We start from the raw sequence: 13,146 nt of genomic DNA on the forward strand, positions 1-13,146 counted from the left end.
ATATAACAATATAGTGATATAATGATATAGTGATATAACAATACAGTGATATAGTGATATAATAATACAGTGATAATGATAGACATTGTACAATCAATGAGAAACCACTGAAATGAATACCTCTTCTAGTTAATATGAATAACATTCTTCTCTGCTACCTGAACTGAAAGATATGCAGAACCTCTCAGAGGGTTTACTTGAAGCAGTAAGAAAAGCAGCTGAGACTGCTGAACCAGAATCAAAGCTCTGTACATATATGAGAATTCTAAACAAGATCAAGGCCTTGCATACACAGTGACAGGCTGAGACAGAGATCAAATAACAATTGACATTCACTGTGAACTAAGCATTTACTATGAAGAGCTTCACTGATATAATCACCATCATCAATAAGAATAGAGAAAACCAGATCTTAGGCCTGCAGCAGAAGATTGAATATTTACATAGACAGATAACTACACTGAATCTGAAGATCTTATCATGATTGTTCATGATCTCTTCAGAAGTGTACACATCATCAGAGACTGCTGTGCAGAATGAGAATCTGAGCATGAAATATATCAAGCTGAGAGATCTGCTGAAGTCATTAAGCTTCAATGATAACTGAAAAAATAATGCTGCAATCAGCTGGCTAAGTCAGATGTGATTATATTATCAGATTGAACATGAACTCATAGACAGACAGTCAATGAAATTTCAACAAGTCTTAAGATCTGCTGTGTTTCTACACAGAAAAGTGAAGTCATTATAAATGACTGATGAAAAGATAAACCTTGCAGACTTGAAGCAATATTCATTCTCATGAACATGGAATAAGTTTTTCAAGTGAATCTTGCACAACTTTGAGAAAGTGAATGTGTGAGATAAGTGTTATAAACACTTCACTGAGTGTAGACAAGTGAGTGATCTTACATTGTACTTCACACACTTCAGTTTACACTATCTCATGTTGAATGAAGAGCTTTTAATATCTTTCTGTTTACAGATCTTCATTCATGATCTTACATCTGAGTTGAGAGTGGAATGAAAATGCTTAATCTCACAGTCAGGCACAGTGAAGAAAGCATATAACATTCTCATTGTACAGGAACAAGTGAGTTAATTGCAACAGAAAATACTGCAATTGAGTATATCTCAGTGAAGAACAGATAATCAGACTTCTATAACACAAGTTACACACTCAGATGCAATGAATTTAGATCTGAATGCTATCATTAAAGTGCTGAATTCTCTGAAAAAGAGATTCTCTGAGTGGAAACCTTAGTATCACAAGCATCAAGCTTGTTTCAACTGCAGATGTCAAAATCATGATGCAAAAGATTGCACTCAGTGTGTGCAGTTAAAAAACTAGCAGGATCAGTGAGCTCAGAGACACTCACTGATATTCTATGAAAAGTCTTTAAAGTGAAAGAAATGCCTGTATTAGATGATTCTCTGAATTCTGTAAATGCAAAGAAGAAGCAGGCTTCTGACTGAGATATGAGTGAGAATGAAGTGAATACTCATCTCAATACCTTGAGGCCTGAAATGTTAATGTATAAGAAGCACTTGAATAAGAATTGAGAGATGGCTGCAAAAGTATTAGCAGACACAGAAGCTTCAATGCAATATATTGATAATTATATAATCTGAAGATTGAAAGAGGTTCACTGAGTGAAGAATCTCTGACATATAAGATTATCTGATAACTGATATTTGATATTATCTGCAAAAGTAAGAGTTCTCTTACACTTCAGAGAATGATCTTGCTATATTTGAGTGTGAGAGCTGCAGAACATAAAATATGATCTTATTCTCAGACTTAATTGATTTCAAAGGTTCAATCCGCAGATTCAATGATGTACATGTCATATGCAGTTGACTGATAGAAAGAAAATGATTCATACAATTCTATCAACTGATATGAGAAGAACATTTCATGCCTCTAGTATAGAAGGGTTAAATCTGCTTATGCATCAATAAGCAAAGAGAATGATTCACAAGACCTCATCTGAAAGCATTCTGTATGTCATACAGGATCTGAAAGTGAAGGAAATCAAGATAAAGAATATGCAGGAGGATAAGCATATGAAGAAGCTTCTGAAGAAGCATGAGAAGATCTTCTGAACAGATCTTTCACTGAAATTGTCACTGGAACAAGGATTTGTACATGAGATTGACATGAGGGACACAAAACCAGTCAACCAGAATGCATACCCCCTGTCACAAACACATCTCAAAGAACAGAAGTGTCAGATCACTGACCTTCTAGAACATGGTCTCATACAACTCTCATCAAGCATGTGGGACTTTTCAGTTCTATTTGTGAAAAAGATGAATAAGGAGTAGTGAATGTGTATTGATTACTGAGCACTCAATAAGCTTACAATCAAGAATGAATATTCACTGCCACAGATTCAACAACAGTTGAATACAGTTGAAAATACCTGATATCTATCAAAGATCAATCTTCTCTCAGAATACTGACAGATCTGTGTAGACAAACTGTCAGTTCTGTGAACCACATTTAATACACAATGAGAGAAGTTTGAATTCCTGATAATGTCATTTAATCTGATAAATGTGTCTGTCATCTTTCAAATGATGATGAATACAATTCTTCATAAATAGAATGAAACCTCATGTCTTGTATATCTCAATGACATTCTAGTCTTTTCAAACTCATATGACAAACATCTGAAGCATCTCAATAAAGTGCTTACAACTCTGACAGAGTATAAGCTCTATATCAAATCAATCAAGTGTGTGTTTGAAATGAAAGAGTTGGAGTTTGTAGAACATGTAGTGAGTGATGACTGTATACATCTCATTTCAGAGAAATTGAATGTCATAGCAAATTAACCACAGCTGAGAAATGTACATCATGTATGACAGTTTCTTGAGTTGGTCTCATACTACTGCAGATTCATCAAGGATTTCACATGAATATCTGTATCACTCTCAGATCTCTTAAGAGAAATGAATGCAAATCTGTGAAAGAAGAAGTTTCATTCAATTATCTGAAATACTGCATATGAAGAGGCTTTTCTCACACTGAGAAAATGTGTAACAATATTCTCAGTGCTTATTCAATCAGATCATGATAAACCTTTCTACATTGAGACAGATGCATCTGAATGAGCTATCAGAGATGCTCTTCTACAGATGAGTAAGAACAGCAAGCTGCACCTGGTGACATATAATGATAGAAAACTATCAGACACTGAGCTCAATTATTCAGTGTATGAAAAGGAATTGCTAGTGATCAAGCACACACTGGTGTTGTGAGATAGATATATCAACAACAGGCATATGACAACAGTGATCACAGATCATGAAAGCCTTGTCTATCTATAATCAATGATAAAATCTTTCAAATGTTTAGCATGTTGAATCTCAGAGTTCCAAGTGTATGATCTTCATATTAAATATTAAAAGAGATCAGACACAGTGATGCTGAATGTAATCAGTTACAGATCTGATTTCATGAGTGAGGGTTCTGTGAACCAGGTATAAGAGATGTTTGTGTTAAACGCGCTGAGAGGATGCAAGAAATCAGAATGAGTGGACATCATGATCTCTCACTTAAAGAATGACAAGATGTCAGATAACAAGCATCTTGCAAAAATAGTAGAAGAGATGCTTCTGAACTTCAAGCTGAGAAAATTGAAAAATGACATTGTGCTTTATTATAATCTAGAATACACAGAAGCTCTCTATCTAGAATCTTCATTTCAACATGACTTAATGACTCACATGCACAAAGAATTCAGCCACTTAGAAAGCTCTGAACTCATGAGCATACTTGAATCAAGAGTGTACTGGCCAAGCATGACTGAGAACATTCAGATGTACACTCATGAGTGCCTGAATTGTCAGGTTGTGAAAGAATCTAAGAAAGAGTTAGAATGTGAAGAAGTACAATATCAGGTGAAGTGTATAATACAACTATTTAAATAATGAGAGATGAATCTCATAGACATATTACTGTGAATGTCAAATGGAAATTAATGAATAATCACTGCTATTGATTACACTACTGACTGGCCAGTTGCAAAAGCAGTTTCAGAGATGACAGAGAAGATGATGATAAAGTTTCTATATGATGAGATCTATGTCAACTATGAAATGCCGCACAAGATTCTAACTGATAATGATGCAAATCTCATAGAAGAAGTAGTGAGGCATTTTGTGAGCCAGTTACAGACAAGACATTGTAGAACAATGCTATATCATCTGCAGACAAACAGAAAGATGGAACACTTGAATGAAATCTTGAGCAACATGCTGATGAAATATCTAGTGAGTAAGTCTACAAGACTATGAGATGAATATCTCAGGCAGGCACTATTGACCATGCAGATTCAACAGCATGCAGTCTTCAAGTGTTCATCATTCTACCTGTTGTATGAATTGCATCCGCGTATCCCAGAGAATGCTTCAGAAAAGGTGGAGAAGAAAGCAGTTATAAATGCAACAGTAGCAGTTACAGATGCAGCAGTCACAGACACAGAATCAAGATTGAAAGAGATCAGTCATGCACATGCAAAAGCTAACAAGTTACTTCTGAACTGAGCAATTCAATTGAAAAGAATACAAGACTCACTTGTTAAGAAATTGAGTCTCAAGATGAGAATATGAGTTCTCATATACAATGAGAGTTCTGAGAAGTTTCAACCTAGATGGTTTGAGTCATATAAGATACTCAAATCACATTCTCTGAGAACATATGCATTGGAAGAATCAGAGAGACAAGTCTTATGCAACTTAATCAATGATTCATGACTTATAAAAGCAAAGATGTAAGATCTGAGCAGATTATGATTATCTACAGCACTATTATCAGTGTTGAAAAAGAAGAGACTTATAATTGAAAAGCCTTGTGAAGTAAGAGAAATCATAGATACTTATGAATCAGATAATCTCACTTATTCTGATCTTTTCATGATTACAAGGAAAGAATGAGAAGAAATGAAGAAATCAGATGAATATCATACTTTAATAAGTGATGAGACTGTAGCCAGTCATACAATAACATGCTGCAGACAGTGAGTGCAATGCAGCAAAGAGCAGTCTCAAAGCAGCAGACTTGTATATGAGTCAGATCACAGAAGAAAAAGGAATTCAGAGTTGAATTTGACTGTTTATATCAGTTCAATTGCAGAGATCACAGAGGATGAACTATCTGAAACATTCATAGATGCATGAGACCAAGTCATCTCAATCTCTGAGAATGCTCAGAGATTGAGTGAGGTTAGTTTCAATGAGCTATTCACTGTAGTGATCTGAGCAGGTGAAGAGAGATAGTATAATGTGTAAGACAGAATCACAAAAAGTTGAAAGCTGCTGAACCTAGTCACTGAATGCTGTATTATATAGAGGTTATATAAGAGTAGTAGTTAGCAGATAGAGAAAAAGTGTAAGAAAAGAGATAATGAATTGATCATTAACTGTAAGAATCAGCTGTAAAAGACAAATATTATTATACACACTTCATTCATTTTTATACATCACATATTTAATCTATTTCCAACATCACATCATCTGAAAAACATCAAAAACAAAGAAAATCTCAAAACTCAAGATTTACAAGGAATTTGAGAGTCACAAGCTGCTCTTGTAACAATGCTGTACATGTCTCTGATTCCTCTACTGCTCTGTGTACAACATTAATGTTATTAATCACAAGATTGGCTGAAATGCTAATATAGAAATGCGCATGTGTATGTGTAGAGAAATTGAAGAAGAGTGTGAGACCCACAGGACCAGGAGCCAGGGCAGAGAGAATGAAGATGAAAGAAATAGAAGAAGAAGAAGATGCAGGACTGAATGAACAACAGAAGTCATCTGAGACTGAATGCTTATAATCTGATGTGCACACAACCTTTCTCACAGAAGAGAGAGAAGAAGTGACAGAAGAAGCTTGAGAGTGAAAGAGAGTAGTCTCAGTGATGTTATCATCTTTGATTAAAATGACCTCTGGCACTGGAGCAACTAAGAACTATTATTAGTATACAAAACTGCAAAAACAGAGATAACAATTACTGAATGAACACTCACTGATCTTAGAATTATACATGCAATTACAACATGTACAAGGCTTCTCAGAAAGAGAGAGAGAGATATGAGAGAATGTAGAAAGCAGAACACAGCATGTGAATAACTCATTTTCACAATGACATCTCAGACAAGATGTATGAGTCTCATATCTGTGAGTGTAAAAGAGTACAACATTCATGTTCTCATTTCTGAAAACACAGATATCTTTTGCCTGTACCATGAAGTCAGATAACAGATGTCAGAGAATAGACTGATACAGATCTATCATTCTGAAGAAATTTATCAGAGTAGATATCTCTACAATATTGAACTTTACAGTTATAAAAAGTTTCTTGATATCTGTGAACATCATGACTTCATGCACAGCAAAACTCATAATAATTTCTTCTAAGAATAGAAAAATCAGTGTCAGAAAGAAAAGATGAAAAAGAAAAAGACTTACAATCTCAACACTGTTGAGAGAGAGAGTGATTCTCTGATATGAATGAACAATTGTCTTATCATGAATATTTAAAATGAACATAATAATCAGTGTCTGTGACTGAGCTTCAGATAGTTATGTTATATACAGTCTTCATACAATAAATTGTTCTAGAGGTCAGCAAGAAGGGTGAGAGTGTATATACTGAGAAATATGATTCACTGAGCCTATGCAACATCTCCTTGAAACAGGGAGAGCTGGTAAGAAAGGCAGAGACAGTAAAACCAGGAGTAGTGAGAGTAGAGGTTGTGAGAACAGAGATAGTGAGAGCAGGGGAACCAGACACAGAGACAAGTGTAGAAGATTAAGAGAGAGCAGCAGAGAAAGAAGTAGCAGAAGAGACAGAGAGAGATGCTGAAGACTCAGTCATACATGATATGAGTAATTTCTTCATTATTGCATTCTTCAAGTTCTTGATCAATGATTCAACACTGGGTTCACTATCATTAACAGACACAGATCTGTCAATATGTGAAGATTCTATGTGAATAAAAACAAACATCAGCATCTGCATCCATGCAAAATCATGTCAGAAAACATGATCAGAAACTCACTGAGAAGAAGAAATGATCAAGAGTGTATGAGAAGATGAAGAAGATGTGTCATCATTCATAATAATATGTTGTTCTGGTGATCATTAGAAGATAAACAAGTTCTGATCATGTTTCACAACATGTTACATTTACTGCTAATGAACTGCCTGGTATGAACACTATGATAATACTTGTTGTGGGAATGAGAGGTCATTGTCAGAAATGTGTATGATGTGATAGATGAACAGATGAAAAGAGTTGAACAGAAGAAGAAGTAGAAATCTTGAATGAGATAGTGATGTTCAATGATGATGATGATGAAGAAGGTGATTGAAGAATGGAAAAAGTTAGTGAATGAGTGATGTAATATAGTGAAAGTTTCTTTGTGAGAGTGTACACAGAATGCTAGCTGAATCAGAGATAGGTCACATGATTGCAAAACACTAGTGGTGAGCTAATCCACATGAAGCTAGAGCATACAACATGGTCACATGGGTGTGACTGAATCTGATGGAGGAGGATGTGGTTCGGAAGAATGTACAACTGTCAGATAATAACACAGCTGCTTCTGAACTACTAGTGTACGCGTATGCTTCCGAACTACTAGTGTACGCGTACAAATGTAAAGGGGGCCCTAGTGGCCACTAATTAATTTAGTGTACGAGATTCAATATATAAGAAGCCGGCGTACACCTGTAATCGTACGCTGGCTTAAGCAACCTTTGAATCACAACACTCAGATATATAAGATATTCATATAATTACACATTCAACAATCAATATAATTATGTCTAATGATAATATGAAACTCTCAAACATAAACATAGACATGATGTCACAGTGACTTTAAGCAATGTTGAAATTACAATAATAATAAATAGCTGATATGCATGCAACTTAATAACTTCAATACAAAGAGATATAATAATTAACTCATATGATTTCAACATCTACAGAATCAAATACAAAAGCACTGAAGAAACACTTAGATACTTCTACATATTTTAATGCTTTTAATCTCACTCTCTACTCATTATGAAGAATGAAAATACTTGTAAAACTGAGTGTAGATAAAGATGCTATCAGTTCACTAATTAATTAAGATTGATATATCAATGAATGATTGAAAGATCACATAAAACAGAAATTTTATTCATAAATAAAAGCATGTGAATCAGTATTGTGAATATCTGATAATATTTTGAAATATCTTGATATTCTGTTCTGAGATACTATTATAAAATAGAAAGTATTAGATTGACTACAGAGTGCTTAACAGAGAAACACTTCTCTTATAACATTTATCCCTGACTTCAACACTAAGATTCTAGAAGCAGGTAATCAATCTTGAGAGAATTGAATGAAGATTAGCATGCTTAAGAAGATATTAACTTTTGAACTCTTATAGACTCTTATAAGTGTAAATGAAGATCAGACTTATAAAGACTTCTGTACACAGCTTCAGACATTGAATGACTGTCTTATCAAGCTCAAGAGTATACAGAACAGTGATAGAAGATATTATATCTCAGTCACTCATACATCTGCACTGAAGAATAATAATAATACAGATATCATGAACTGAATAGATTCAAATATCTATACACAAGCAAGAGTTTCTGTTCATCTGTGACATCAACCGCTCCACCACGAACTCGCTCGATTTTTCGAATAAGAACCCGCCGATAGATCCATCGAAAAGCCCTCGATCATACGAGCATTTTGACCCCATCGCCGACCGCATACCCCGTGTGGTGGTGGAGTTATCCAGCCAAATGTGAACCAGACGTCGTTCGGAACTCCTGCGTGGGATTATCCCCCATTCTCCCCTACCACACCACAACCCCGGGCCAAATTGCCATACAAATTGTAAGGTGAAGAGACCTAGCCATATGCACCAATCTTCTTGATTTTGGAAGATCCCTGATCTGTAGTTGTGGAGATATCTGAGAAGCGACCTCCGCGAAAACCCTGTCCATCTTTGATGTTCCAAAACACCAACGCCAAGTCCCACCCTCGTACCGCCCTTCCTAATCTGGCCCATCCCCGGCAGAAAAATACAAAAAGATACCTCGGCGATAATATCAAGCACATAACCAACGGCCACTTCTGAAGTGCAACCTCCGCGGTCTGTCTTCAGTGTATCTAGACATCAACGCCGAGTCTCACCCTCGTACCACCTCTCTCAATCTGGCCCACCCCCGACAGAAAAGTACAAAAAGATACCTCGGCGATAATATCAAGTACATAACCAACAGCCACTTCTGAAGTGCAACCTCCGCGGTCTGTCTTCAGTGTATCTAGACATCAATGCCGAGTCTCACCCTCGTACCACCCCTCTCAATCTGGTCCATCCCTGACAGAAAAGTACAAAAAGATACCTCAGCAACTGTGCTCAATACATAATCAGCAGACATGACAACTATAAAATCAGTATACCTCAAGATCTGACTGAGCCTTTGATCCCTGCACAGTGAGATATATTAAATCTAGTTTTAATACCTCAATATTCAATAGATTCTGTAAGAGATTGAGAACAGCAACACTAGGTTTCTATTGAATTTGAGAATTAACTCTATATTGATATAATCATTGACAAAGTCTTCTATTTTAAGATATAAATAACCAGTTTCTCTACATCCCGCTGGCAATATTTACATTATTATATAGAAATAGACTTATATTCTTTATAATATCAAGACCCTGAAGAGGGAAAGTCTTGATAGAGAGTATACAGTAGTGCATATCTTAGCAGTTTCTATCTCATTCTTCTGCAGCAGTTAATGCAAAAAAAAGAAAAAAAAAGATCTTAGAAATAGTTTTTTACTTCTCTTGAAAAAGTAAGATGTTTTTCTCTGAGTTTTACACAATATTCTTACAAAGAATTAAAAACAGAGTTGTTTTCTGTCATAATTTCATATTCTTTTAAGTAAGAATTACTTTTTCAGTGACTGAAGAGCTTTCATTAATACTTAATTCTTTTTTACACTCTTTATTAACTGATTTGAGTTGCACACTTGTTGTGTGAGAAGAATTGAATAATTTAGAATAAAATTGAATAGTTTTAATCAATTTCTCTGCAAAAAATTGATTTATTTTTTATTAGTTTTTCTCTCAAAAACTGTCATATCATCTGATTTACTATCAATTGATATCATACTTTTCCTCACTGTATTCCAAGAAAGAGATTGTAAAGATTTTATTGATTTATCTTAAAAATCAATTTTAGTTTATTAGATTCTCTTCAAAAATCTAACCTAGTTACTGAACTAGTATGAGAAAAAATCAGATGTTTTATATACAAAAGTCTGCTATTCTTCTTTTAAAATAGTCTGATCAACTTTTCAATTGAAAACAGACTTAGAAATCTTTTAATTGAAACAGTCTGATCAACTTTTCAATTCAAAAGAGTTTAATAAATATCTCAATTGAATTAGTCTGACCAACTTTTCATTGAGTAAGAACAATGAGTTCAAAAGTACACTCAGTTGATGTGAAAAAAGATGCTTTCTCAAATGCTATTCCTGAGATTGAAATTCTGAAGAGAAGAAAGAAAGAAGAAATAGAGAAACAACAAGTTCTTGAAATACAGAAACTTGAAAAAGCAAGTAAAATTCTTGAAAAGCAGTGTCTGAGTGAGATGAATGAAGAAGTTCTGTTAATTCTTCATACTCAGGCTAGACAACTACAGAAAGTGATCAAGTTCAAACTTGGAATTTCAAACACAGTTCAAAAAACTTTGAAAATTCCTAATACAATCACTGACTCTTCAGTTTGCTCTGCTTTCTTTTCTACTTCTTCTTCTTCTTCTTCTTTAAATCAGAAGAAAACATATGCTCAAGCAGCTGAATCTGCTGTCTCTAAACCTGCTGTCTCTAAATCTGCTATCTCAAAACCTGCTCAAAATTCTGAGAAAACTGAGAAGAATACTGCTCATACTTCTAGTGATAGAAGAGTGAAGAAAAGAATGCAAAAAGAGAAAAATCTTCAAATCTTCAGAGATAGAAGACTTATTCTCAAAGTCTCAAATCAGGACATATTGCAGAGAAATAAGCTAAACTCAAACCTCATTTTCAGAATTAGAAATGAAATCAATCAGCAGTTCTTTTCTCAGTTAATGACTGATATTGAAGTTCAAAAACCAGTTATAGCTTCAATTGAGTCATTCTTCTTTGAAAACTCCATCATTCTGACTACAATGCCTGAATTCAGTGCTGAATTCCTTATTCAGAATAAGAATCTCTGAAAATCAGCAGTAGAATCTTTGTTAAACACAATAATTCTATCTGAGAGAGATGAAAAGTGAGACAAATTCATTCTTCATGATATTTCAGTTGAAATTTTTGACTGTGAAGAAGGAATGCTACTTCTCAAAAATGAATTAGAAGAATACAACTCTATTCAACTGAGAAAGAAGTCTGTATAGCTAAATTCAATTGAGTTTAGACAAAGCAGAAGAAATGTCTCTATTCTAGTATATACAAAGATAATGAAACAGTCAAAGATCTCTGAAGTAAGAGTAGCAGGTTTGAAAATGAGAGTTCATGAATACAAAGACTCAAGAATGAATCTCAAAGCTCAAACACAGTGTTCAAACTGTCAAAGATATGAACACTTTGCAATCTCCTGTTTCAGAGACTCAAAATGTGCATTCTGTGCCAGAGATCACAAAACTAGTGAGTATAAATATGAAACATGCTCAAAAAGAGGTGAAATATGTCAACACACTCTGCTTAAATGCTCTAATTGCAAAGAAAAACATGCATCTAGCTCAAAAGAATGTATGTTTGCTTCAAGAACTCAAAAGAACTGAAGAAAAGATGAAGCTCAGAGTAAATCTAGAACTGAAGAGAATAGTTAAGCCAGTAAACTCACAACTGCAAGCTCAAAAAGAAGAAACTCTTAATTATCTAAGTCTTCAAACTTCAATTCTTCAGCAAAATGTAAACAGAATTTGAATTCTCAAACTTCTGTTAAGATTAGAGAATTGAGAAATGACTCTGATAATAAACTAGATATAATACAAGCAGTTGAGATTTCTACTTTTCAGAATAGTTATAATCTACTATCTGATGATAGTGATTAGATTCTACTCTACTCTCTTTTAGTATGAATATACAATAAAAATAAAAAAAAAAGTTTAAAAACTCCTCAAAAATCACATTTATTCAAAATAATGTGAATAGAAACTCAAATTGCATTTATTCTTGTCTTCAAATTGCATTTGAATAAAAAGTTGATTTTATACTGCTTCAGGAGCCGAATTTTGATGCTGAGCAAAAATATGTCATTTCTCACTCAAGCTACTACTGCTTTTTACCTCAAAAATCTGAGATAAAGTCAAGAGTAGTGATCTATGAAAGAAAGAGATCAAGATATCAATTTAATCTAAGATTTGATATTATGTCTCACCCTGATATTCTGGTGAGTGACATTATAGATAAAGAAAATGAGTTTAATACTATACAGCTCATAAATATCTATAATAAAAAGTCATTGAAGAAATATAACAATATCTGAACAATTAATAGAGAATTTCTGAACATAACTTCATCAAGAAACTCTATAATTGCAGGAGACTTCAATGCACATCATCTCTGATGAAATTCAGAATGCAAGAGAGCAGTGAGAGCTGATAATCTGATTGAATGAATTTTTGAGCATTCAATAGATTTGGTTAATAAGTCTGATCAACAAACATTCTTTAGAAAAGACATGAAACAGAAGTCTATTATAGATCTAATCTTCATGTCACAAAATCTAATGAAAAGAAGACTTGTAAACTGATTTATTAATTCAAATGAGACATCAGAATCAGATCATGAGATTATTCAATTTGATATTGAACTGAGTGAAAAACAAATGAGTGAAAATCCTCTTCTCTCTAATCAGTATAACTTTGAAAAAGCTGATTGAAAAGCAGTTGAAGAAAGCATAAAACTGTTAAAATCTGAGAGACAGAATGAGCTATATTGAAATTCTAGTCAAGATATCTCAAATGAAATGCTTGAGAATAGAGTGAAGCTTATTACATCTATTATTCTAACAAGTGTTAGAGATAATATTTCAAAGAGAAAATCTTCTGAGTATTCA

The 13,146-nt window shown here is 34.0% G+C and overlaps 1 protein-coding gene across 2 annotated transcripts; it reads right to left on the reverse strand.

Moving 5' to 3' along the window:
* Positions 1 to 8,644: 8,644 nt before the first annotated feature.
* On the reverse strand, positions 8,645 to 9,430 carry BDCG_17270 (the record flags this gene model as incomplete). Of its 2 annotated transcripts, none has more annotated exons than XM_045426413.1 (2): positions 9,330 to 9,430; positions 8,645 to 9,174 (listed from the first exon to the last, which is right to left on the reverse strand). In XM_045426413.1, exon 2 carries the CDS (start codon positions 9,095 to 9,097, stop codon positions 8,645 to 8,647), a length of 453 nt encoding a protein of 150 aa, XP_045281621.1. In that variant the 5' UTR covers positions 9,098 to 9,174; positions 9,330 to 9,430. The 2 variants fall into 2 exon arrangements, with proteins under 2 accessions (XP_045281621.1, XP_045281622.1); XM_045426414.1 differs by lacking the exon at positions 9,330 to 9,430 and adding an exon at positions 9,280 to 9,317 and having other exon boundaries at positions 8,645 to 9,124.
* Between the last annotated feature and the right edge of the window lie 3,716 nt (positions 9,431 to 13,146).

Source organism: Blastomyces dermatitidis (genome assembly GCF_000003525.1).
Source record: "Blastomyces dermatitidis ER-3 genomic scaffold supercont1.6, whole genome shotgun sequence".
Classification (NCBI taxonomy): domain Eukaryota; kingdom Fungi; phylum Ascomycota; class Eurotiomycetes; order Onygenales; family Ajellomycetaceae; genus Blastomyces; species Blastomyces dermatitidis.